The 25576-nt window shown below is 40.1% G+C and overlaps 1 protein-coding gene across 4 annotated transcripts; it reads right to left on the reverse strand.

The window, feature by feature from the left end:
- Positions 1-457: 457 nt before the first annotated feature.
- Positions 458-20532, reverse strand: thrap3a (thyroid hormone receptor associated protein 3a). Of its 4 annotated transcripts, none has more exons than XM_010899133.3 (11): positions 20155-20531; positions 13623-13759; positions 9949-10836; positions 8401-9159; positions 7892-8064; positions 7396-7507; positions 6997-7081; positions 3241-3422; positions 2798-2984; positions 2431-2553; positions 458-2222 (listed from the first exon to the last, which is right to left on the reverse strand). In XM_010899133.3, exons 2-11 carry the CDS (start codon positions 13730-13732, stop codon positions 1962-1964), a joined length of 2880 nt encoding a protein of 959 aa, XP_010897435.1. In that variant the 5' UTR covers positions 13733-13759; positions 20155-20531; the 3' UTR covers positions 458-1961. The 4 variants fall into 4 exon arrangements, with proteins under 4 accessions (XP_010897435.1, XP_010897434.1, XP_010897436.1 ...); XM_010899132.4 differs by having other exon boundaries at positions 2431-2556; positions 20155-20529; XM_010899135.4 differs by having other exon boundaries at positions 2131-2222; positions 2427-2556; positions 20155-20532.
- Between the last annotated feature and the right edge of the window lie 5044 nt (positions 20533-25576).

A 25576-nucleotide genomic window follows, 5' to 3' on the forward strand; every position in this document is an offset into this window, starting at 1 on the left:
CATATTTGTAGTGGAGATGAGTGGTACCTGGTGGGGTCTTCTGCTGTTGTAGCCCATCCGCCTCAAGGTTGTGCATGTTGTGGCTTCACAAATGCTTTGCTGCATACCTCGGTTGTAACGAGTGGTTATTTCAGTCAAAGTTGCTCTTCTATCAGCTTGAATCAGTCGGCCCATTCTCCTCTGACCTCTAGCATCAACAAGGCATTTTCGCCCACAGGACTGCCGCATACTGGATGTTTTTCCCTTTTCACACCATTCTTTGTAAACCCTAGAAATGGTTGTTCATGACAGTAACTGAGCAGAATACTCAGACTGGCCCGTCTAGCACCAACAACCATGCCACGCTCAAAATTGCTTAAATCACCTTCCTTTCCCATTCTGACATTCAGTTTGGAGTTCAGGAGATTGTCTTGACCAGGACCACACCCCTAAATGCATTGAAGCAAGTGCCATGTGATTGGTTGATTAGATAATTGCATTAATGAGAAATTTAACAGGTGTTCCTAATAATCCTTTAGGTGAGTGTATATAAATGCATAGCTGTTAGCTAGGCAAGCTGTTGTAGTCAGAGGTTTAAAATCCAAGCCAATACATTTTGTGGTTGAAGTATAGATTGAAGTATAGATTGAAGTATAGATGCTAAGGTTATTGAATAAGTGACTAATACTGGTCTCCTCAAGCTCATAACAATAGAATGTTTTGGATTTTGAGGCGGCAGAGAGAACAGACTTTGCACATGACACTGAGTACAGAGAGTAGGAATGGAAGCTAACGAGGCTGGTACTCAATGAAAACCATGATAATGGGATGGTACTTATGGCCAATATATGCTGTTTTGAGTATGATAGACCAATGACTGTGTGAAGAAGTGAAATCTAAACCCTCATTATCAGCCAATCCAGTACACCAATATTTTCAAATCAATAAAAACAAATATTTCAACAGGCCAAAGAAGGCTCAGGGAAAAAAACATTTCTTGCCATTGTATAAAAAAAGAAACACTCAGTGATGTCTTAGACATGTCTGGGGGAGATAAAAGACTGTCTGGGAGATGGGGTGTCTACATAGACCATTATAAACAGACACAGTTGTCAGTTGGAGAGGGACTTTGATTTCATCTAGCTGAACTTTGGCCTGCTTCAATCCAAAAACATGCAACAAATGTGCATGTTACACAGTGGAAATCAACTACTTACAGTAGGTTATGCTATGACAACAGCAACTGCATTTTCACCAGCTGAGTGCAAAACTAGAAGTAAACTATTTACGATTTATCACTGTATAATTGATATAAAAAGAAATATCTTCTAGTATAGTACTCATCCATTTGCCTAATTAAACATTACAATTTATAAAATGTATGTGACTGACATGTTCTTAGAAGTGTAAGGCACATCCTCCTGTCATGCTACGCAAAAAGGGTTACTTGCACGCATTAGATCAAGAGAAAAAAAGATGAAGTGTTATGCAATTTTGCAACAGTACAGTACACAGAGGCATAATGCCCCCAACGCACTGTTCATTGTGCTGAATTATCAAGCGCAGTGGTTGGTTATGTAGAATTCCTATTCCAACAAAGCAATTCACTATCTAACAGTGATTCTACTAACATAAGCCGACACAACAAAAGTTAGCTATACCCTGACAAGAAGATAACAATGTTGTGTGAATACATTGTGTCAAAATAGTTTCTAGAAATAAAACCATACAGCGACATTCGCCATTTCATGCATCTGATTATTTCCTAACTCATAGTGCATTGTCCATGTGTGTATCTGGGCATTGCTCTCCCGTGTCCAAACATTGTGATGGATTAAGGCTTAGGGCAGGGGACATCTCTTATTGGACAAGTCCACTTAGTCCCTCACCTGTTTCAGTCTGTTTTCTTAAATTTATTGAACACAACCCTGGTGACATGAGTCAGTAGAATGTTTTCACTGCGCTGGTACAATGTTTACCTCTTACTGCTCAGTGTTCTCTATGTCTTCAGACTTTTCCTGGTCTTTGTGGTCCTGCTCTGTGCCCTCATCCTGGGGCTCTTGCTCTTCTCCCCCCCCATTGACCTGGAACTTGTCGTGGGTCCATTTTGGGCTGCTGTTGTTGTTGGGTGGGCCAACAATGGGCTTCCGGACAATGAAACGGCCCCTGCTGCCACGCATTAAAGTCCCCCGTCCACGCCCTCGGTTGTCCACCCATTTCCTCTCGCCCTCTCTGTCATCATGCTGAAAGAAAGAACACAGGAAAAGAGAGAAGGGTGTCAATATCTTTAAAGAAATAAGTAACATTGGTGACATATTCAAAGGAGTTGTGGTTTTAATGAATTCACTGATTTTTAGGAAGGAATCTAAGAGAAGTAATTTGAGGTAAGAAGATGAAATATAGAAAAGAAGATAAATAGATAGTTAAAAATGTTATGGGGTACAAACCTACCAAGTAGTATTTTCGGCTCTTGGGGGTGTATTCTGGGTCCCAGTCCTCATTCTTTAGGTGGACTGGCTGGCCCATGCTCGGAGAATTGCCATTGCTATTCCAGCCCCTTCCTCTTATTTTAAACTGCTGAAAAATGAATCAGAGACAGACAATCCAGTTCATTAATACAAGAAGATAATTTTACATATTCAATAACCATCCATGAAATCCATGAAATTCAAATGAGAAGCAGATCCTTTGTCTTTAAAATGTTTTGTTTTCAGGGTCATTGCAGTTGTTTTGCCTGGTTGTCTTGGTGACTCTATTCTTAATCAAAACCATTATTTTCTCAGAAGGGATACATCTGCATGTCCATAAGTAAACTCACAAAGCCTCCGCGTCCTCGTCCCCTGTCCATGGGACCCCCACAGTCCCCCCTGGGGCCCAGTCTGGCCTTGTTAAAGCCTTCCTCTTTAGACTCAAGCTCCTTATGGGGGTAGTCTCCTCCCTTGTGAGATTCGGCAGATGAAGAGGAAGAGGAGGAGTGAGAGCGAGAGCGTTTCTTCTTGTTTTTCCTTAAGAGGAGGTAGAGAAACCCCATTATATGACAACTCCTTGACGTTTGGCTCCAATGCTTGTTGTATAAGTCCCTAGCTAATTTTGTATTATGTTAAATATTTTCTGTAAAGTAAATGAAGCAAAGTACAGTAGATGTAGTAAATAGAATATAGTAATATACAGTAAATCTAGCAATGTACTGAAGTAAATGTGGTAATATAGTAAAGTCCTTGGGATGCTTAGAACTTTAGAGTGTGAGTTAGTTGAACATACTTGGATTTCTTGTGGTGCTTGGATGACTTCTCAGCAGACCTCTCCCTGCTTGACTCTTGGGATTCTCCTGAATCTCTCCCCCTATCCAATTTATAATCACTCTCTCGGGTAGAATATTTTTTACGGCGCTCAATATCCAGACGAAGGTCCATTGAGTCGCCCTTCATTTTTTTCCCTTCATCCTGTACAGGTAAGATGAGATAGAACACAAGGACGCGGCCATGCTATGGGTTAACATGGAGAGAGGCTCTAGAAGTCTGCACTCAGTCTTGTTTTTACACTGCATGCGAGGGAACGGGAGAACTGTTGAAAGACCAATTTTCCGACTAACTCCGGGAACTCCCCGTGTAACAGCTGCTATGGTAAGTTTGACCGAGTGAAAAAGTACCATTCTTGAACGACTTTTCCTGATGTGCAAATGTTTTTTTTTAGACCTCTGAAACACTAACAGACTTATTGAGGTTTCAAACTACTGAATATAACAACTATGCATTTATTCACGCTCACACTTTTTGAGTTCCCTACATTCTTTGAGCTTTGAAGAGATTCACTCGTTTGCAACAAATCACGGAGAAGTATGAAGAAATGGTCTCAGTCAGATCGATATACAGTGCCTTGCAAAGGTATTCAAACCTCTAATTATATAGTTTTATTGAATTACAAATGGTACACTGTAATTTCGTTCTGTTTAATATTTTATTTTAAAACATTGACACTCAAAAACAGTTATGGTAAGATGATATTTGTTTAACGTTGGGAAATATTTCTAATAAAATAAATAAAAAATGTAAGAATTAGTATTCAACCCTCAAACATTAATATTTGGTAGAGCCACATTATGCTGCAATAAAAGCTTTAAGTCTTTTGATAAGTACCAGCTATGCATGTAGATTTTGGCCCATTCTCCTTAACAGATTTGCTTCAGGTTGGATAACAATTTTGAAATATTTACACAGATTCTCAATGGGATTGAGATCAGGAATTTGACTGGGCCTCTGTAGGACATTCAGCTTTTGGTTCTTAAGACTTAAGACTCTTAATTCGCTTTGGCCTGAAAAGTAAATTTCCTCCCAGGTTTCATACTGATGCAGTTTTTCTTATATTTCCCTGTATTTTGCTCCATCCATCCATCCATCCTTCCTTCAATGCTACCAAGATACCCAGTGCCCTGCTGATGGGAAAGTGTTGTTGTTCGTGAAGGCATGGGCAGTGTAAGGTGGGCTTTGTTTTGTCCAAAAAGCTCTATTGTGGTCTCATCTCACCAAACTTTTCCCACATCTCATCTGGGTCATTCTTATGCTCTTAGTAGGTACCTTTTGAGTAATGACTTCTATTCAGCCACCTTCAAATTCAGGCCAGTTTATTGAAGAGCTCTTGATATGGATGACTGGTCTCATCATAACTCCACGCCCAGCCACTGAAATCTGCAGCCCCTTCAAAGTGACTCTTGGCCTTTCTGTGGCTGCAGCTTCCTCTCCTTGATCCAACGTTAATTACTGGGATATCCAAAAACTGAGATATTATTTTGTACCCTTTTGCTCTTTAGGGCTATTTCTTTCATGTGTAAACGGTAAGCTTCCACAGCACAGGGGTTGAATATTTATGCAAGCAACATATTATTTTTTAAAGATATTTCCCAACATAAAACTAATGTCATCTTAGATTAATTGATTTTGATGGTATTAAAATAGAATATCATACAGAATGGAATTTACGGTATGTAATTCAGTAAAATTAGAGAATTGGTCAGGTGACTGAATCCTTACGCAATGCAATGTACTGTATATATAATGATTTCTTTTTTATACAGTGGGGAGAAAAAGTATTTGATGCACTGCCAATTTTGCAGGTTTTCCTGCTTACAAAGCATGTAGAGGTCTGTATTTTTTATCATAGGTATAATTATACTGTGAGAGATGGAATCTAAAATCATAAATCATAAATCCAGAAAATCACATTGTAACATTTTTAAACAATTAATTTGCATTTTATTGCATGAAATACGTTTTTGATCACCTACCAACCAGTAAGAACTCCGGCTCTCACAAACCCGTTAGTTTTTCTTTAAGAAGCCCTCCGGTTCTCCACTCATTCCCTGTATTAACTGCACCTGTTTGAACTCGTTACCTGTATAAAAGTCACCTGTCCACACACTCAATCAAACAGACTCCCACCTCTCCACAATGGCCAAGAACAGAGAACTGTGTAAGGACATCAGGGATAAAATTGTAGACCTACACAAGGCTGGGATGGGCTCCAGGACAATAGGCCAGCAGCTTGGGGAGAAGGCAACAACTGTTGGCGCAATTATTATAAAATGGAAGAAGTTCAAGATGACGGTCAATCTCCCTTGGTCTGGGGCTCCATGCAAGATCTCACCTCGTGGGGCATCAATGATCATGAGGAAGGTGAGGGATCAGCCCAGAACTAAACAGCAGGACCTGGTCAATGACCTGAAGAGAGCTGGGACCACAGTCTCAAAGAAAACGATTAGTAACACATTACACCGTCATGGATTAAAATCCTGCAGCGCACACAAGGTCCCCCTGCTCAAGCCAGCGCATGTCCAGGCCCATCTGAAGTTAGCCAATGATCCAGAGGAGGAATGGGAGAAGGTCATGTGGTCTGATGAGACAAAAATAGAGCTTTTTGCTCTAAACTCCACTCACCGTGTTTGAAGGAAGAAAAAGGATAAGTACAACCCCAAGAACACCATCCCAACCGTGAAGCATGGAGGTGGAAACATCATTCTTTGGGGATGCTTTTCTGCAAAGGGGACAGGACGACTGCACCGTATTGAGGAGAGGATGGATGGGGCCATGTATTGCGAGATCTTGGCCAACAACCCTCCCCTCAGTAAGAGCATTGAAGATGGGTCGTGGCTGGGTCTTCCAGCATGACAACGACCGAAACACACAGCCAGGACAACTAAGGAGTGGCTCCATAAGAAGCATCTCAAGGTCCTGGAGTGGCCTAGCCAGTCTCCAGACCTGAACCCAATAGAAAATCTTTGGAGGGAGCTGAAAGTCCGTATTGCCCAGCGACAGCCCCGAAATCTGAAGGATCTGGAGAAGGTATGGAGGAGTGGGCCAAAATCCCTGCTGCAGTGTGTGCACACCTGGTCAAGAACTACAGGAAACATATGATATCTGTAATTGCAAACAAAGGTTTCTGTACCAAATATTAAGTTCTGCTTTTCTGATGTATCAAATACTTATGTCATCCAATAAAATGCAAATTAATTACTTAAAAATCATACAATGTGATTTTCTGGATTTTTTGATTCCGTCAAAAATTACAGACTTCTACATGCTTTGTAAGTAGGAAAACCTGCAAAATCAGCCGTGTATCAAATACTTGTTCTCCCCAGTGTATATCAGGTTCTGGTTTTGACTATATTTTCCCTCATTCGTTGAAGAAGAATACTTACTATGACATTTGTTTAGAGTCCTTTGAATGGCTTGGACACAGGAGCAATTGGTCGTTTCCATTTCTGACCCTTCACGTTTTTTCGACTCAGGCAGGCTTGTACCCACAGTATAACCAAATCATCATACGTGGAGCAGGAGTATATAACACACAACAAACTGAATGTGCCTCATGTTGCACTTGTTTTGCTTTTAGACTTTATGCATCTCCCTTCAAAGGAAAACACAGGCTTAGAGGGAGAATGCAGTCTAAAGGTGGCTGGCTCACTCACTCTCTGTAGTTTTGTCTGTTTTCCAAAATACTTCATATTTCAAAATTTTCGGTCACCTTGTAACTGCTATCCCCGGAACCTTTCATCCCCTCAAACAGGTGAGAGTGTTTCTTAAAAGCACTGGGAGAAACATCAATTCTCCTGAAAGAGAGAAAGAACAAGGTCTTACTTTGCCACAGCCCACAGGAAGTTTCAAGACAGTGGTGATCTGATCAGGTCTAAGTATTTTAACTGCAATGAAGGAATCTCAGTTTCAGCCCTGTGCTGGTCTGAGGAGAACTGAAAATACTGGTCTACAGAAAATGTATACACCTGATCATACAGTATATGACAGGATACCACCACATCTGTTGATTGACAAAAGGTAAGAAAGATACCTGTGCAAGCTTTGATAAAATGAGAAGTGATGCCACAGCACACTAAAGGTGAGAGGGTCACTCAGAAGGCTTCTGTACCTGTGGATCTCTGGGCTCTTTCTTGGCTTCATCGTTTCCTTTTCTGCAGCTCTTCTTTGGTACAAGGTGAATCGCTCATTTAGAGTGATTCCATTGGATGGAAAGTGCTGTGCTGTAATGAACAGGAACCAGAAAAAGGATTACATTACATATATAAATATACATTTGGTACCAATGCACCTTTTGTTTATTACTTTTCAATCATTTGCTGTTATAATCATAAAACGCGTAATTACAATGACATTTTTGTCAGAAAATATTTTTGGAGAAAACTCCTTCTAAACCTATGGTACTCCACGATAGTGTTTGCAATGAATTGCTAAAGACTGGCCATGTTATTTCCTAAGCACTTGGCAAACCTTTTCAGCGTGACTTACAATTATATTTACAGATAATATAAACCTTTTATATCGTAATAACAACAGAACTTGCACGTTACGTTAACTTGTACAGAGATTTGTAGGTTGTGAAAGGTCATAGGCAAAAAGTAAGTCACCTTTTATGTGATGGACGATGGTGACAATGTGCTGTGCAAACAGCTCTGAGGGACTCCTTGGTAACTGTGTGGCCTGAATATGTTGGAAGATAGAACGAAACTCCTTCTCCTTTTTAGTAAGATGCACAAGATCTCGCGATAACCTTCGCTCACCAGCCATGAAATCAGAGGAGCTGGGGAAAAGATAAAACAATAACATTTATACCTTTACCCTTTTTGTTTCAGACAAGGATAAACAGAGAACAAAGAGAATGTCTCTCAAGACTACTATAAACAACACGCAAAAGACTGAATCATGGAGGGTTATTTTATCAGTGACTCACTAATTCAATTAGATGAATGTCAGAGATCCTAGAACTATGACTATAAACCATGGTTCAGTTCTGAGCCAAAGAGTATGCATCATTATTAACGGGCTTCTTGCAACTGCACAATGAAAACTTCTCAAAGGCAAAATGTCATCAGAGTATGTGAATTTATGTATTATGACAAGGGTGCGTACAGCTTACCTCGCCATGTCATCTCTAAGGGATTCCATTTTGACACTGAACTTAGATCCTCTTTTCCCAGAGGCCCTTGAGGGAGACTCCTCCCCAATGACAGACAACAACTCTCGGTCAGAGTTCCTACGTGGTGGGGGTGTGTGGGATGGGCTGGAGGTGGCTCTCTCCTTCCTCCTGACATTCTCTGGAGAAAAGCCTCTGAGGATGCCCGCTATTGCCTCCCTCTTGGCCAGGGCTGCAGCAATGGCTGCCGCCTTCTCCTGCTTCCGGCTGCGGTATATCTCTTCCGCCATAGCGTCAAGATCATCGTCTTTGTCAACAGCCTGCAGGTACGCCAGTTCCTCCCACTTGCCGAAGCGCTCCTCGAACAGCTCACGGGCTGAGAGCGTGGCTTTCCTCTTGGGCTTGGTGGAATCACTGTCTTCGCGTTCTGTGCAGAGACCTTTGGCATGGGATTTAAGTTTTTTCTCCTCATTCTCTTCCACGCCATCGGAGGAAAGAAAAGGGGAGGCTTTTAAGAAACTGTTCAACGACACATTTCCGTCATCGTCAAAGTCCTCCCTGTACTTGGACTTCCCTTTCTCCCCCTTGCCATTGTGCTCAGGCCCTTTGGATGTCCCATAGCCTGACTCTCTGTCAAAAATGCCAACAGAGGTCTTCATGCCATTCCCTTTTTCACGTTCAACATCCCCACCATTTGTTTCCATGTCTCTGCCATTCTCCCAACCAGACAGCCTTTTCTTATTATTGTGCTCTTCCAAGAACCTAGGCAGAGAGAGTGAGAGGGAAAGAGAGAAATAATTGTGTTTAAATGTATCATGGGCTGGTCGGGTATGTTCCCTCTAACTTTATTACTCAAACAGCAAAGCATATTCCTAGGATGCCTTAGGTATATGGAAAAAAGTAGCTATAGATGCTTCTCAATGGTATAGCAGATAATAACGTTCAATGCGGATGATTTAAGGTAATGCAGTATAAACACAGATGTTGACATCCGGCAATAGCACTCCCTTCTTCAAAGGGCTAAGGCCATATATTTGTCGTGGTGAGTGCAGTGTTGACTTGCCAAGAAAACACACACTCATCCCAAGTCTTCTAAGAGTTTGAGATGCCTTCTCAACTTACAAACTCCTGTTTCAGATTGCTATGACTACCACCACTTCCCACAGTGCTTAGGGCCAAGAGAAAATACCAGAGGCAAATTATATGTGGTACATGACGAATTGGGAAAGAATCATGAAAAGACTCACAGAGGAATAATTATGCACTCTTATGCAAATGCATTCAGGAATTATATTTGGTAAATATGTAGCAACTATGTACCAAACTAACTAAATTAAATGGTTTTGAAATATGGGACACAGACATCTTTCGAGAAGGTATTTGTTGACCATAACAACAAGAATTTGAACTCTGAGCATACTTTCTGACAAAAATGACAAAAAACACATATAAAAACACAATGACAAAAACACATAGTAGGGTCTGTGTTAAACTTCTACTTATTAAGACATTCCATAAGAGGCAAAGAGAGAAGAAAAATATCCATCGTACTTTTTGAATGCTGAGGAGATAGCTGCTTTATCTCCTGCCAGGCTGTCATCTTTTGAGAAAAAGCCAAAGCCAGAGAAAACAGGTGTGGAGCTTTTCTGAGAAGGGCTTTTGGTCGAAGGCGAGCTGCCTACTGCCTGTGTCTGCCATGAAGGTGCACAACTGGCAGCGGGGCCTATGGCATCAGTGCTTGTAGGGGAGGGGCTAGGCAGGGTTGTAGCTGACGTGCCCTGACCAATGATAACAGCCGAGCGCACCTGAGGACTTGACCTCTTGGGACTGGTGCTTATATTGGGATCCGCCACACCCTGCCAGTTTGTCCTAGACTTGTCTCCCCCAGCGCCCCCATCAGACACTGTGATCTCCACGGGCTCCCCCACTCCACCCCCCTTCTGGACCTCTTTGGTCGTGGAAAGCTCCTCCTTGTCATCCCTAGAGTTCTGCCTGTGTCTTGGAGAGGAGGAGCGTGAAGAAGAAGAGTGGCGGGAGTGTCGTGATGGGGGCGAGGAAGACCGATCAGAGTATTTGGAGTGACTGTGGGAACGAGGGCTACCCGAGCGCTTTTTCGGGGTACGGGATCGTCCCCGTCTCTGGCAGTCGGTGTGGTGCTGCTGTTGTTGCTGCTGTTGTTGCTGTTGCTGCTGCTGGGGGTGTTGCCTGTAGTTCTGCCAGGTATTTGGGCGGTAGTTGTTGTAGCCGCCTCCCCCACCTCGCTGGTAGCGCCCCCGTGGGAAGTAGCCCCGTCCTCTGCCTCTGAAGTAGTAGGGCCTCCGGAAGCCTCGGTGGTAGCCCCGGAACTCGCGGTTATTATTCTGGTACTCCCTTGGGTAGTTCCGCTCTCGGTTGTTGTGAGATGGAGAACGGGATCTGGAGCGAGAGCGGGACCTAGAACTTTGGAAAGGGGAGGGAGAGAAAAAGACAAGAGACAGAGGATGAATGATTACACCTTACGTTGCATAAATCACATTAGTTGAACAAAGCGCCTGGTGCATGAGAAATTAATCAGTGAGTTTTGCATGTAAAAATAATGATTGAGCTCCTTCCAAGCCCTTTCCATAATTAGGCCTAAATAATTTATTTTCAAGTCCACATTTCCAAGAACAATGTGTTGGACAACAAATAATCAAGTTCTTGCTGCTTACAAGAAGAAAATAAAAAATCTGATCTAGTAAGCTGTTGTAATTCTGGACAATATCATATTCCCATTTGCAGGTTATTGACACTGACAAATATATTAAGGGAGGTAGCAAACATTTGAATGCTGGAAACTGGGAACTGGGAACACATGAGTGCACAATGGTGCAGTAGAGAACCAGACTTGTGACTGGTGAATGGTGAAATTTACCCAGTCCACATGATGGCGTCAATGCACCATAGACATTTAGGCACAACAGAGGCAGCCCAAAACCACAAGTATCTCCACATTCTAAACAATTGATCGCAATATTAGTGTTCAGATTCAGTCAAACAGTAGATCTATCTTCACCCGGTTATAGAAAACCACCCAAACGAGGACATCGTTTTGACACAACATGTCACATATCCGAAAGAGGCAACAATCAAAACCTACTAAAAACGACTAAACTATTAAAACCCATGAACAAAAATAGTTAAATATTTAAAATGTTAAACTACTCAACAGGATTGCACTCCAGTCAATATCCATATGCAGGTAAAGATCAATCACTTGCACATGTAACAAAGAGAAAACTAAATGCACACAATCCATAAAGAAAAAACACTGACAGAACCACCAGAAATTCTGATAAAAACCAATCATGTATCCTATAATGTGCATAACAAAGCCAAGACGTGCTACTACTCACCCAGTGTGTTTTTTCATTGGAATAAAGAGTGAGCAAAGAAGGCTGTGCGCCGAGCAGCATTGCACACTCACATTGAGATCAAGACTCTCTGAATCTTGTATGCCGAGCACTAGTGGAAAGAGGCGGTCACATGGGCCATATGGGAAAAATGTCTACCCTAATCCCTCGAAGCAGAAGGAGGGTTCTTAACTTGCCAATTACATTGGCTTGCCAGCCTGCCCAGAAACCTCAGCTAAAAGTAGTGATTCAGTTAGCCAGTTAGACTGCATACAAGGACTCATAGTTTTGAATAAGAAATTGTCTGAATATTAAATACATTGTACAGACTTTTTACAACATTGGCTATATTTACATTGGTTTATAATTTCACTTGAAGCTACAAAGAATTGTGGGTAAATGCTGTACTTCCCATGACTGAACATTTCATAGAATGCTTAAGTTTGATAAGATGTGTATCATATGCCTAGTGTGTCTGTGTGTGCGCATGTTGTCTTGCAGGGTTCCATTTCACACATTGTAAAAAGTGATAGGCCATTCTAGGGCCAGCTTTGGCTTTCAAATACAGTTCTCTTTTTTGAACTCAGCACTGACTTAATAGTCTCCAGCCACGCAGTGCCACTCCCCGGAAAATAGCTACCATGCGTGCCACTTAATAGGCTCTGCAGAACCATTCTGCCAGCAGCATGCATGTCCAATGGCAACACAATCAAAGGCCCACAAATGAACAACTCTGACAGTTGACGCAAGTCAATACAGAGGAATTTACATTGAGGTACGGTGTAACTTTAGTTTTGCATGTACAGTAACCTACCGAAGGAAAGTCAATTTACAAATCATTCCAAAATGTTTCTGGTGTAAGTCAAGGTTCTATGTAGTGTGGGTGACGTGATTGAACTTCCACGTGTCACTGAGGTGATTATGGTGACACACATTAATTTCCTCTGTATGAAGTGCAGCAGACCCTGGGTAAGACCTGTAACCAATATAAAGCCACCGTGGCTCTGCAGTTAATGAGCTGTAACTTACCAGAAAGCACAGGAAATGCATGGGTTTTGAGGCAGGAAACCATAGTTTCTGCACCACTGTTACCCCATCCAAGCAAACTCACACAATATTCCACAAAAGCCAAACTCCAATATGTTGATTGGACCCAATCATTTAGTTGGGTTTTAATTTATCTTTATATTGTTGCCCTTTTATTTTGAGTGAACCATAATGTGTACAGCTCCCGAAAACATTAAGAGACCACTGCACCTTTTACTTTCCTTTCCAAAAAAGTAAAAAAGGAAGGTGAGTGAGGAATAGAAGGGTTAAAATTAAGAGACCACTGCAAATTGAATGCTTTCTGTTCCTTACTCAACATTTTTGAAAAGGAAAGAAAAAAGTGCAGTGGTCTCTTCATTTTTTCCGGAGCTGTAGAGCACAGAGTGTGTAATAAAAATGAACAACGCACAACCGGTAATACTGTGAACTGAGGACATCCTGATGTACATGAATGGAGCTAGTACAATTTATGGTAAAATGTGTAACAGTAAAAGGATTTATGAAACAGGATTTTTGTCAGAGATAACTGTTATTCATTTAAAGCCTTGTATTATCACAATAAAAAACTTCCCTGGTTTGGTAAAAAGCCTTTTAGTTATGAGTCTGTTTCGATTGGTCAGTCTTTGCAAGTGTTTGTTGTTTTCCAAAAAGACAGAAGAACTATGAATTACCAAGCACAAACAGATGACATCTCCACCCTTAAGCTTGTTTACTCTTCTGAATGCCAATGTCGTAGATTCTTCCCATGGGTGGAATTGAGCTTGTCTGTAAGGTAAGTGAGCCACGCTAAATTGCATTGTTAGGTACCTGTAGCGATGTTTCCTGGATCTGGATCTTGAGCTGCTTCTGGAGCGAGAGACAGAGCAAGATCTGGACCGGGACCTGGACCTGGAGGCTGACTTCATTGCCTTGGACATCACTGTGGAGCTCTTAGAGACTTCAGCCTGTCAGACAATCAGAGGAAAATCAGTAAGCAAATTCAACATTTCACCAGCCATTTGGATACGCCCACATACTGTAGGAAACATTCCAGTGTTATTCAAGTACAACTCTGCTAAGGTGTGGATCACGTAATTAATAACAAGCTATTGATGATAAAACAATATACATTTGATCTACAGTACAAAAATCATATTTATTTCACAATTGAATGCATATGACTTCACAAGAGCAACGATTCTATATGAGAAAATGAAGATCAAAATGAATACCAAATGCCCAAGGGTAAAAGAAGGCAAATCTCAGTTTCAGCTAAATTTCAGGTGGAAAAATAGAACCAGGCATTGAGGCCACTGATTGATTACCTGCAGTCACTACAGAGACTCAGGGATTTAGATGAGGAGTAGTTACACAAAAAACACTGACAACAAGGCATTTAAGAAACGACATACTTTGAAAAACCTTTCATACTCTACAAAACTTTGTAGTGAAGCAGCTTTAAAAGAAGGGGGAAAAAGCTATCTAAATGAAACGATAACTGAAAAACTGCCATTTGTAGTTTCAATACGTAACTAGTTTCATGTAGTCAGTCATTTGCATGAATCGTTGTACATGTTCTTGCCCCAATGAGGAAGCTCACATGACATCTTCTCCAATAGTTTTTTCTTTCTGCATTTCCTGCTTTTATATGGTGTTGCAGCGCACTGACGATTTCTCTGCGTGAGCAATAGCAGTGCAAGTGAATGGACCCAACTGACCCAAAATATGGAAACAGCCTACTCTAAACTAAAAAAAAAATTAAGACTGTAGAAATGCTAATGGATGTATGGTACATTCAAACAGTTTGAATAGAAAATGGATAGAGAACTATTTGGAGAGAAAAAAAAACAGTATGAAACAGTTGGCCAATAATCAATCACCTCACATGCCACTAGCTTGTCACATTATCCCTAATTATTGGTCTAGTCTAAGACTGATTGATAGAAATATTTGTTCTTCCAAGGGAGAAATCCTTAGCCAGCTGCTTGAAAATTGACCATTGACAGCTTTCAGTAAAGATAAAAGAGTAAAGAGTGGGATCTGTTCTACTATCTTCCCTCTTACCAAACAGCCATCAGACATTTTTGTTAAGATAACTTTCTATGATATCTACCAAGCACAGACAGTCACACTGAAACCTCAATCCTCAAACCTATGTTTATTAGTAAAACTGACCCTTTTTCATCATTCGTAAACTTTTAGAAATGGTGGGCTACGATGGAAAAGTACCAAAGACAACAGGTGAGAGGATCTTAATGGAACATTCGGAAAGTGCTATGGTATAAAACAATTATAAAAATCATAACTGATGTTTATAACGTGTTTAAGACCTGATGAATATCCCTGTAGATAGAAACGTTGGCTGTTGGTTTCTTTCATGGAACATGTTTGCACTCATAGAATGTAGAAGAAGAGAGGCAACGTTTACAGGTCAAAGGAGTTGTTTTACTGTCAGGGTAACTGGATAGCTTTATTAGATTCACAGACTGAACAACTGGTAAATAGAGAGATGGGAATTACAACAATGTGTGGGAAAGAAAATCTCTGAAATAAAGGATTTGAAAGAATAACAATCATGGTGTCATACCAGCAAACTGACTGACTTGTGAATGATTAATTGATAATTGGCCTAATGTTAAGGACAATCACGGGCCAGTGAATGAGCATTCTAGAGTAGCATTAGTGCCTAACATCTTACCATGTTCTTTATCTCTGTTGATTGAAAATATGATTCCTTGAGGGGATTTACAGCTACAGTGTATTCAGAGAATTATAAATATGATCCAACAGGTGAGGTTCTGCTCTCAGTGAACCCACTCCATGGCATATGATCTTCAGTCTAAGTGAAGGAGGGATCAAAAAATAAATATTTCATTTTGAGAAGCATCTGAGTCTTGAGGAGGATATTGCAGACTAAACATTGGAAGGACTTCAAAAATGGTGAACAGGAATCAAGCAGCATGGTGGTCTTTGGGTACATACGTTTATCCCTGCTACTATGTTGGGGAAAACTGAAATAGATCCAAGCAGCAGCTCTAGGGCGCACCCTCCCTGACTTTCTTCATCGCTTGTTGTTTTAGCCTTCCAGGACTAATTTCCTGGAGGCACTGGGATAGACAGACATTTTTGCTTACCGTGCACATTTCATGAACGGCTTTCAGAATGTTTGGAAAAATAAAGGAAAGCAAAACCTTAATGATAGAATGAAAGGAATATTATGCCATTTTGCTAACTACTCTCTGAAAAATAGTCATAAGAAGTTAACTGCATACACCGTAATACCAAGAATTGAGAGTTATTATAAGAACACGAAAAACATCTGTTTTGGTCGGGTTTCCCAGGCCAGTTTCATACGGCTGAGAATAAACCTTACTGAGAGTTCTCAGATGCATTTGAAACTGAACAAAAGATGTGCAAAAACTGGCATTTCCTCCACTTGCTAAGTAATGTCACATGTGCAGAAAACATTATTTTTAGCTGACTGGGAAATCTTACCGGTAAAACTGTATAGCACACTGATCTCAGAAAACCATAAATGTAGATCTATCATGATACTAACTGTGAGTAGCCGTAAGTGTCTGCAATGTGAAAAGGAAATGACGTCTTCAACCTTTATAAGCTCCCCCGAATTGGTTGTGAATGGTTTATCTTAAAGGTCCAACAACAAGGATGAGTATAATCCAAACTACGTGAACACAGTTAACTAGAACTTAATAAGCGGTGTGTAAGTAAAGAGGAATGCATCATGGTCCATTTTAGTCAGCGCACAATGACCCACTTTCCACTGATTCCCAGAGGCAGCTGCCTGTCTGATCCTCCCCATGGAGTGTGGTCCCCCACCTAATCACTAGGATTTTATCATCTAAAAAAGGCTGTGACAAGCATATGCACTTATCATTTACCCTCTAGTGACGCTCAGACTCACAGGTCCCCTGGTGCAAAGAGTGACAGCTGCTTAAGCCCGGTCACCTGTTGATTTCCTTTAAGCGCCAAAGTGGCTGCAAACAATGGTTGGGCAACTTGATACAGCAGCAACAGCATAAACAGACACACTCCGCTCCATCAACTTCGCTGTCATTAAGACCTGAATATCTCGGAAGCAGCTGGAATCACATTTGGCATCTACAGTATATGGCCCACTGAGACAACATTCAGCACAGACGCAGTCATTGATGTCGTCTTAGGTCACCAAAGTGGACAAAACATTTGCTCATCACTGTCACAGTGTTTATCACAGCATTTCGCGGACAGCCAAGCCACAACTCTGCTGCTGGTCCAGACAAACTGTGATGCTTTCCTTCATATGGTTTGATAGATGTTTTATAGAAGTTTTATATATTATGTTTACAAAAGCTACTTTCTTCCCTTCCTTCCACTATGACAACTGTATCATGGTAATTTTCCTGCAGCAAAAGCTCACCACTCGCAAAAACCTGATGAACCACTATTGAATGGAGCATGCTCTTCAGGTCCCACAACATTTTCTCTTCTTCATCTATTACAAACAGCATTGCAAACTATCTTTATCTCTGCCATATTATCTGGAAATTGTTGTGAGGGGGTACAGATGTCTGAGAGGAGACAGCCCGTCTATTTGGTTGACTGTAGCACACACTACAAATGTGTGTTGGTCTTTCAGGTGCTGATAACAGTTTACAGCCGACCAAGCATCACCCAGATGGTGCTAAGCTTTCAGTGGTTTTTAATCCTGACGATACACAGAGGAGGTTACTTTGAAGGTGCCTCAGAGCGAGCTCAAGGCCTGTTTGTCTCCCCCTTCTTCCCCATTCACTGACATATTCATGCAGTAGATTTCTTTAATTGCTAGACATAGCTGAGTTACAGCCATACCAAAGCGGTAAAAACATTCACTTGCTCGAGTTGACAGGGTAAAAAAAAAAAAATCAAGTCCAATAAACCATATTTTGCGACTGTCGTATGTTGTGCATCCCGTGTAAACGGAACTAGTGTTGTGTATTTTGCAATAAACTGGGTACTAATTCACTTTCAGTGAATCACTATTGAGCAACAGAAGGTCACAGAGATTTAAGATGCTGAAGTTGGAATTAAAAATATGAAGTTACAAATATTTTACTACAAATGTGTGAACAGTTGTCAGTTTAAAAATGATCAGTTACAGTTCAAATTGTTTTCAGAGCAATTCAGCTAGTTTACATTTGCAAGGAAACATCAGGACATAATCACTAAATATATTCCAATACATAAATGTCTATATTTATTTATGCATATCGGTGACACAATGAAAGTAAAACTTCATCCATGGAAAATGTATGATGTAGGCCTATACCAACACTACAGTGTGGACCAGAGGCGTGTTGTAGGCCTATATCAACACTACAGTGTGGACCAGAGGCGTGTTGTAGGCCTATATCAACACTACAGTGTGGACCAGAGGCGTGTTGTAGGCCTATATCAACACCAGTGTTGACCAAAGGCATGCATTCAGTTAGTCAGATCTTTATGTTAATTCCTAATTTTCAATACATATTATTTCCATCCATCATCTTCTGCTTATCCGGGGCCGGGTCGTGGGGGCAGCAGTCTAAGCAGAGATGCTTTTACATCTTTTTTTTTTTTACAAAATAAATGTATTAATATGACTATTTTAATGTGTTCAGTGCTGGAAACAGCAAACTGCACTATCACAGTGCCTTCATGAACTAAAAAGTGAGCATAAAGTATTACTATACATGAATTAGTCATTCCAAAGATCCAAATCTTTTAAAAGAACAGAACTGAATAATTGAGTTAATTTTTGTGATTTATAATTGAGTGCACTTTAGTGATTTATACAGTGCTAGTGATAGGGGTGTCCTGTTACGTACACCATACAAAGGTGAAGGCATCACCCCATGCATAAATAGCATCAACTGTAAGCTGATTAAAAACTTTTTTATAAAAACACATACTGTATGAGATCACAAGGCATTTACTCTCAAGTTCCACTTGGTGAATAAACAAAATTTAGTAAAGTACAATATATCTACCTTCCCATAAAGATCTGTAGCAGGAACCTTCTGGAATTAGGTTACACCCTATTTATCACCTCTGTACATTTGAATAGATATTGTTATTTACATGAAGAAAACAATAACCCAGAATCTTACAGCTGTAACACGTTAAGTTATAATGTATAGATTATTTATGCAACGGTTGCCAAAATGAAACATGTTCCATTAAATGCTCATTATTAATTTGCTATTATAAATGGCGGGTGAGCTAACAAATATAAATAGGGTTAGCAGCATGCAACTTAGGCATATATGAAACTGGATAGATCTTCAAACTAGTTGCAACAATAACAAAGTGTCAAGCTGTTTAGGTAAAAAGCTGAGGTATAGGCCTGGAAAAAGATACCACAGAAATGTACTGATAGAGCCATGGATGTAGTACAAATATAGTTTAAAAGATGCAGTCCAAGCATAACAGAACACAATATTCTCAGCTAGTTCAACACAATGAGGTTAAAATAAAAATATAAAATGGTCCCGTGTAGCTCAGTTGGTAGAGCATAGCACTTGTGACGCCAGATGTTTTGGATGTGATACCCAATCGAAACCATGCAGGAAATCTATCTACCCAGTATTGTAAGTCACTCCGGGTAAGGGCGTCAGGTAAGGGACTAAAACGTAAAATGGTGAAAATTATGAATATTTCTTTTTCGGTTAGATGAACTTTTGGCCTTTTATTTGACGTCACAATGTTTACATGATTGTAAAAGTTCAAGCGAAATCCAACTCACAACTGTATAGGGGTGCAAGGTCATTTTCCTTTCTTTCATGTTTGTAGTAGACCATTTAAAAAAAAAATCTAGATAAGGGGATGGACTCTAGATCATCCTATCAGCCCATCAACACTGTGCTTGTGAATATCTTAAAATGTATTTTCTATGGCAACCGAAGATGTCCATTGTCAAAGGCCCAGGAAAAGATAAAAAGTATATTTTTCATTAAATAATCACAGAAATTTTTGTTTTACATTAACTGATTATGAAAAACTAAAATGTCAATGACTGTTTAAAGGCTTTATGGGTTTTGAGGTTGTAGTGTTGTTGTTTTTTTACAATTAATTTACATGAATCTATGCGAAAACCTTTATGTAGGCTATCAACAAAGTTTATTTGGTTTAGAAGCTCCAGCTTTGTTCAATCAGTTGACAACAAGCCGAGCATGCAATGTGACATGTATCGTACAGAATACAAACTGTGTTTCAAAGAAACTCCACATAAATAGCTTACATTGCTATCTGGTGTTATAGCCAGCGTCACTATACAGTAGACGACATTTCATAAGCTACAGTAGTTTGTGGGGATACAATATTGCTATAGCCTATGGCTTACCTCTGGTGAGTCTGGGGTTTTGTCACGCTCCTTCGGCGGGTCCAAGTCGTAGCTTTTAACCTGGGTGACAGCAGCCGGAGAATCCGTTGCTGTAACTGTTGTCAATCAATGATTTTCAATAGGTTGGTTCCTAGGAACGAGCCACTTAAACTTTGACTACGATGTGGCAATCATTGTGTTAACAGAACATTGTGCGGGAATAACGTTTATCAGCTCGTCGAGCAAACCTTTTATCAGGTCCGCTTTGTATTCATGTCACATCAAATTGCGAAGTTGATAATGTGTCAATGCGCTGTGCCCTCAAAACACTTTTTTCAGACGCACTTGCCTACTACTAACGCTAAAGCACTGCCTACAATAGGCTTCCCTTCACAGCGCAGAAGGGGGTGTGACTGCTGATCAGTGCCAGCGCAAGCACTCCAGGTCAAATTTCCTTCCTGGTTTTTCCCCGTCAAACACGTTTCACTTGACAATGTGCGCATCTTAAGATTCTTAAAAACAAACTGTATAAAATAAGTAATTTACATATATATTATATAATATACATAGGCTACGTAGAAAAACATGGAAAACATGATGGTAAACATGATGTTAAACCAACACAATTGCTCAGCGAAAGATCATTTTTGTTTACAAGTAATTATAAAAGCTTGAAAAGAAAGGGGTCAAACCAATGATCAGCTCTGCTTTCAGCCCTCTGAGTGAGGACACTGAACCTCCTTTAAAATGATTTATGGGACTGTAGGACACTTGGGAGGGTGCTGAGTCATTCTCCAAGGCACTTTTAAATTGAATTTTGAGAATGAACTATTAATGCGTAATTTAATTTTGTGTTCAACTACACGTTTAGCTTGAAAATCCACGTAAGGAAATTTGTTTTTTTAATGCCAACCCATATGTGATCAAAAGGGCACTGTTTTTTCGTATAATTTGACCATAACACTGCCTGGAGTTCAATAACAGTCACGAGTCAATTTCTTTCTTTAGCAACACACACCAGTGGTAGGTTTGTCAGTGAAAAACAGAAGCATTTGGACTAGGAAGGTTAAGTGGGTGAATCTGGTGCTCATACACCTCTGCAGTATGTGTTTAATCATGTCCTTTAAGCAAACTCTAAATGTGGGTATTCTGTCCTGATATGCTGTTTACAGCAGTTAACACCATAACACCACTGACCCTTGGCAAGCAAGACAAATACCCCAAGCACTAACCAAAATCCACAAGGACGTATTTACTGTTTTATTGAACCTGGGGTCAAGTTGATCTATCGTACCTAATAAGTACAGCAAAATTCTTTGTTTTCAAAATAGTTATTTCTCATTGATTTTACACACAATGTCAATGCTACACATATTTTTTCTAACAAGTACATACAACTCTCTACAAAAAATGCTAAACTATTTTAAGTAAATCATGTCAAACTAAATTAAAACAACTCTTTTAATTTTTTTAATTAAAAAATTAAAAGAGGTCACCTGTAAGAATGGACCAAGCAAAAGAAAGAGGGTTTCAGATACATGCTGGTGGAGTAGCCTAAAGGGGAATACAAATAACTACATTTTTTAAAGAAATTTACAGCAAGTTTCTACATCTCCTTAAGTGGCCTAGTCAGAGCCTGACCTAAATCTCATGGAGAATCTGTGGAATCACTGAAATACAAGTAGGACAGCCAATAAGCAGTCCCCATGCAATCTGACTGAGCTTGAACAATTCTGCAAGGAAGAATAGGAAAATGTTATACTGTTGAGGTGTGCAAAGTGAGAAGAGACATTCAAAGACATTCATGGCTGTAATTCAAAAGGTGGTTCCATCAAGTATTAACTTACGGGGGTGTTCACTTATCAAAATACAATGTTTTACAATATTAGTTTTTTTTCTCCCTTTGATATTGTGTGTGTCTGTGTGTAAATAAAGCAGGAAAAGGTCTTATGTTTAGTGATTTATTATGGCTTTAAGGTAACAAATCATTTTAAAAGGAGGTGGTGACTTTGTCTAACCACTGTACATACAGTTGTGCTCATACGTTTTATTCAAGTATATCCAAAGCCTTGCAAATGCCGGTCAGTACTGTTCAATCACTTATTAAGAAGTGGAAAATTCTGGGATCTCTTGATACCAAGCCAAGGTCAGGTAGACCAAGAAAGATATCAGCCAAAACTGCAAGAAGAATTGTTCGGGATACAAAGAAAAAATCACAGGTAACCTCTGGAGAAATACAGGCTGCTCTGGAAAAAGACAGTGTGGTTATTTCAATGAGCACAATATGATGATACTTGAACAAAAATGAGCTGCATGGTCGAGTTGCCAGAAAGAAGCCTTTACTGGGCCAATGCCACAAAAAGGCCTGGTTACAATATGCCTGACAACACGTTGATACACCTCAAAGCTTCTGGCACACTGTTATTTGGAGTGACAAGAACAAAATAGAGCTTTATGGTCACAACCATATGTGATATGTTCAGAGAAGGCCTATAGTGAACAAAATACCATCTCCAATGTGAAGCATGGTGGTGGTTCATTGATGTTTTAGGGGTGTGTGAGCTCTCAAGGCACTGGGAATCTTGGGAAAAGTGATGGCAAGATGAATGCAGCATGCTATCAGAAAATACTGGCAGACAATTTGCATTCTTCTGCACAAAAGCTGCGCATGGGACACACTTGGTCTTTCCAGAACGACAATGACCCTAAGCACAAGGCCAAGTTGACCCTCCAGTGGTTACAGCAGAAAAAGGGGAAGGTTCTGGAGTGGCCATCACAGTCTCCTGACCTTAATATTATTGAGCCACTCTGGGGAGATCTCAAACGTGCAGTTCATGCAAGATGACCAAAGACTTTGCATGACCTGGAGGCAGTTTGCCAAGACAAATGGGCAGCTATACCACCTACCAGAATTCGGGGCCTCATAGACAACTATTACAAAAGACTGCATGCTGTCATTGATGCTAAAGGTGGCAAAACCTAGTATTAAGAACTAAGGGTATGAAGACTTTTGAACAGGGGTCAGTAAAAAAAAAATCTTTGTTGCCATGTTTTGTTTTATGATTTTATGATGTGTCCCATAAGAATTACATAAGAAATAAAAGACGTGTTTTGCTTGCTCACTCATGTTTTCTTTACAAATAGTACACACACAGCTCTGGAAAAAATTAAGAGACCACTCCACCTTTTCTTTCCCTGCCATATTTTTACTTCACACACAGGAATATTTTCAATAATGTAAAATCTCAGTTGATTAGTTGTTGTAGGGAAGTACCCCCTTTTGCATTTGCACCAGAATAGCACCGGCCTCTAACAAATTGCATCATGTCCTTGTTTTTTTTATACTTACCGTTATGCTTGGTGCAAAGAAAGCTCTAGTGTTTCAGGCATTACCAGCAAAAGCACCGATTGGCTGGAAGACCGACCCTGTCCCTTTGGCTGTAACTTGTATGTTGGATGATATTGATTGACTGTAGTTTATGGGTGGGAATTCAGAATTGGGCCCACTGTAGACCTCTAGTATTCTATTCCTGTCCTGGCAGAAAAGGGTACATCATTAGTCCTGATTAAGATAAGCCCAGAGTCATATAGATCATTGTAATGATGCAGGTGGGATAAACCATGCAGTCATTCTTCTGCCATTTGGGTTTAACACCTTAATTCCTTAATTTATCAACAGACCTGTGTCCTTGGATGAACTGAATGCAATGACAGTTCAAGGAATGTAGTTACAGTGACACTGCCTTGAGCTTTGTATTTGCAAGGCAAATATTGGTACATCTGTTAATGGAGTCTGGAAAAGCCAAAAAGGCAAAGTTCTGTTGAACAATATTTAGACCATTCTAATCCACCTGCATAAAGTTGTATTTGGAGCATGTGGGGGAGGGGCTGAGTGACGTCAGAAGGACCTAAAAATATTATTTTAATATCTAAAAAACCGAAACAGCACAAACAAAACTTTTAACAGCATAAACCAGCACAAACGGAGCACAAACAATTGCGTCTATTTTGGGTAAATTTGGAGCATGTGGGGGGGCAGGTGACATTATCGTCTATAATTCAATTTCTAATATTTTAAAACCCAACGCGGCACAAACGAAACTTTTACTGGCACAAACCAGCACAAACGAACGATACTATTTTGGGTGAATTTGGAGCATGTGGGGGAGGGGCTGAGCGACCTCAGAATGACCTAAAAATATTATTTTAATGTCTAAAAAACCGAAACAGCACAAACGAAACTTTTAACAGCATAAACCAGCACAAACGATTGCGTCTATTTTGGGTAAATTTGGAGCATGTGTGTGTGTGTGTGTGTGGGGGGGGGGGGGGGGGGGGGGGGGGGGTGCTGGTGACGTTATCGTCTATAATTCAATTTCTAATATTTTAAAACCCAACGCAGCACAAACAAAACTTTTACCGGCACAAACCAGCACAAATGGAGCACAAACGATTGAGCATAGTTTGATGAAGTTTTGCGTTGGGTGGGGGGCCAACTTCACGCAGGTTTCAAATCCCAGTAACAACCCCAATTTGGACTATTGTCTGGGATGGAGAAAATCCACTGAATACATCACAAAGATAAATAATTTACATGTCATGGACGGGGCACAAATCTATATCTGAATGTTATCTAATTCCAATTTATTTTATTTATTATAATAAACAAAACCCTGGCTTAGAAGTCCCTAAGAACAATATACAGATTAATATAACCCAAATTAAATGAGTTATCTTCACATTTTATTTTGTACAATAATTGACTTTTGTTAATGGTAAACATCTGTAGTTAGACATTTATGTTATATTCGTTCAGAAATGTACATGGTGATATAATTTCCAAACTATGTATGCAAACAGCTTTTCGGAGATTTATGTAGTACATGTAGACACGTAAAGACACCAAACCCCAAAAAAGTATTTACAGTATTGAGCTTTGTACTCAAGTTCCACACCACCCATTACAGTGCCTGCTGACAAATCACCTAAGTGAACTTCTTTCTTTAGAGATTGCTTCATGATGTTTACTATGTAGCATTTGAACAGGTGTAAAACCTTATGTGCAATGTAATTATCAGTATTTATGCATTTATTCATTTCACTCAGAATCGGAGTGCTGATCTATTGTCTACTTTAAAAACCTAATCGTACATCAGCCCACATACTCTGAGATGCAACATCCAATGATTCTCATATAAGAAAAAAAGAAAGAGGCCATGGAAGGTTTAAACCTTGAACCCACCTGCAATCATACTCAGATAGTGGGACTATTTTGCATTGCAAAGCTATATTATTGCAGTAACCAAATTCCTTGAAACAATTGTTTTGCATCTGTATGCCTTTTATCTGTCATGTTATCTGTCATGTTTTTTGGTTGATATGGGAAGTGCAGCTTAAAGAGGTTAGACTCTCTTCAGAAACAGTTAATACTCAGTCACCAAAA

Source organism: Esox lucius, chromosome 20, assembly GCF_011004845.1.
Source record: "Esox lucius isolate fEsoLuc1 chromosome 20, fEsoLuc1.pri, whole genome shotgun sequence".
Taxonomy (NCBI): domain Eukaryota; kingdom Metazoa; phylum Chordata; class Actinopteri; order Esociformes; family Esocidae; genus Esox; species Esox lucius.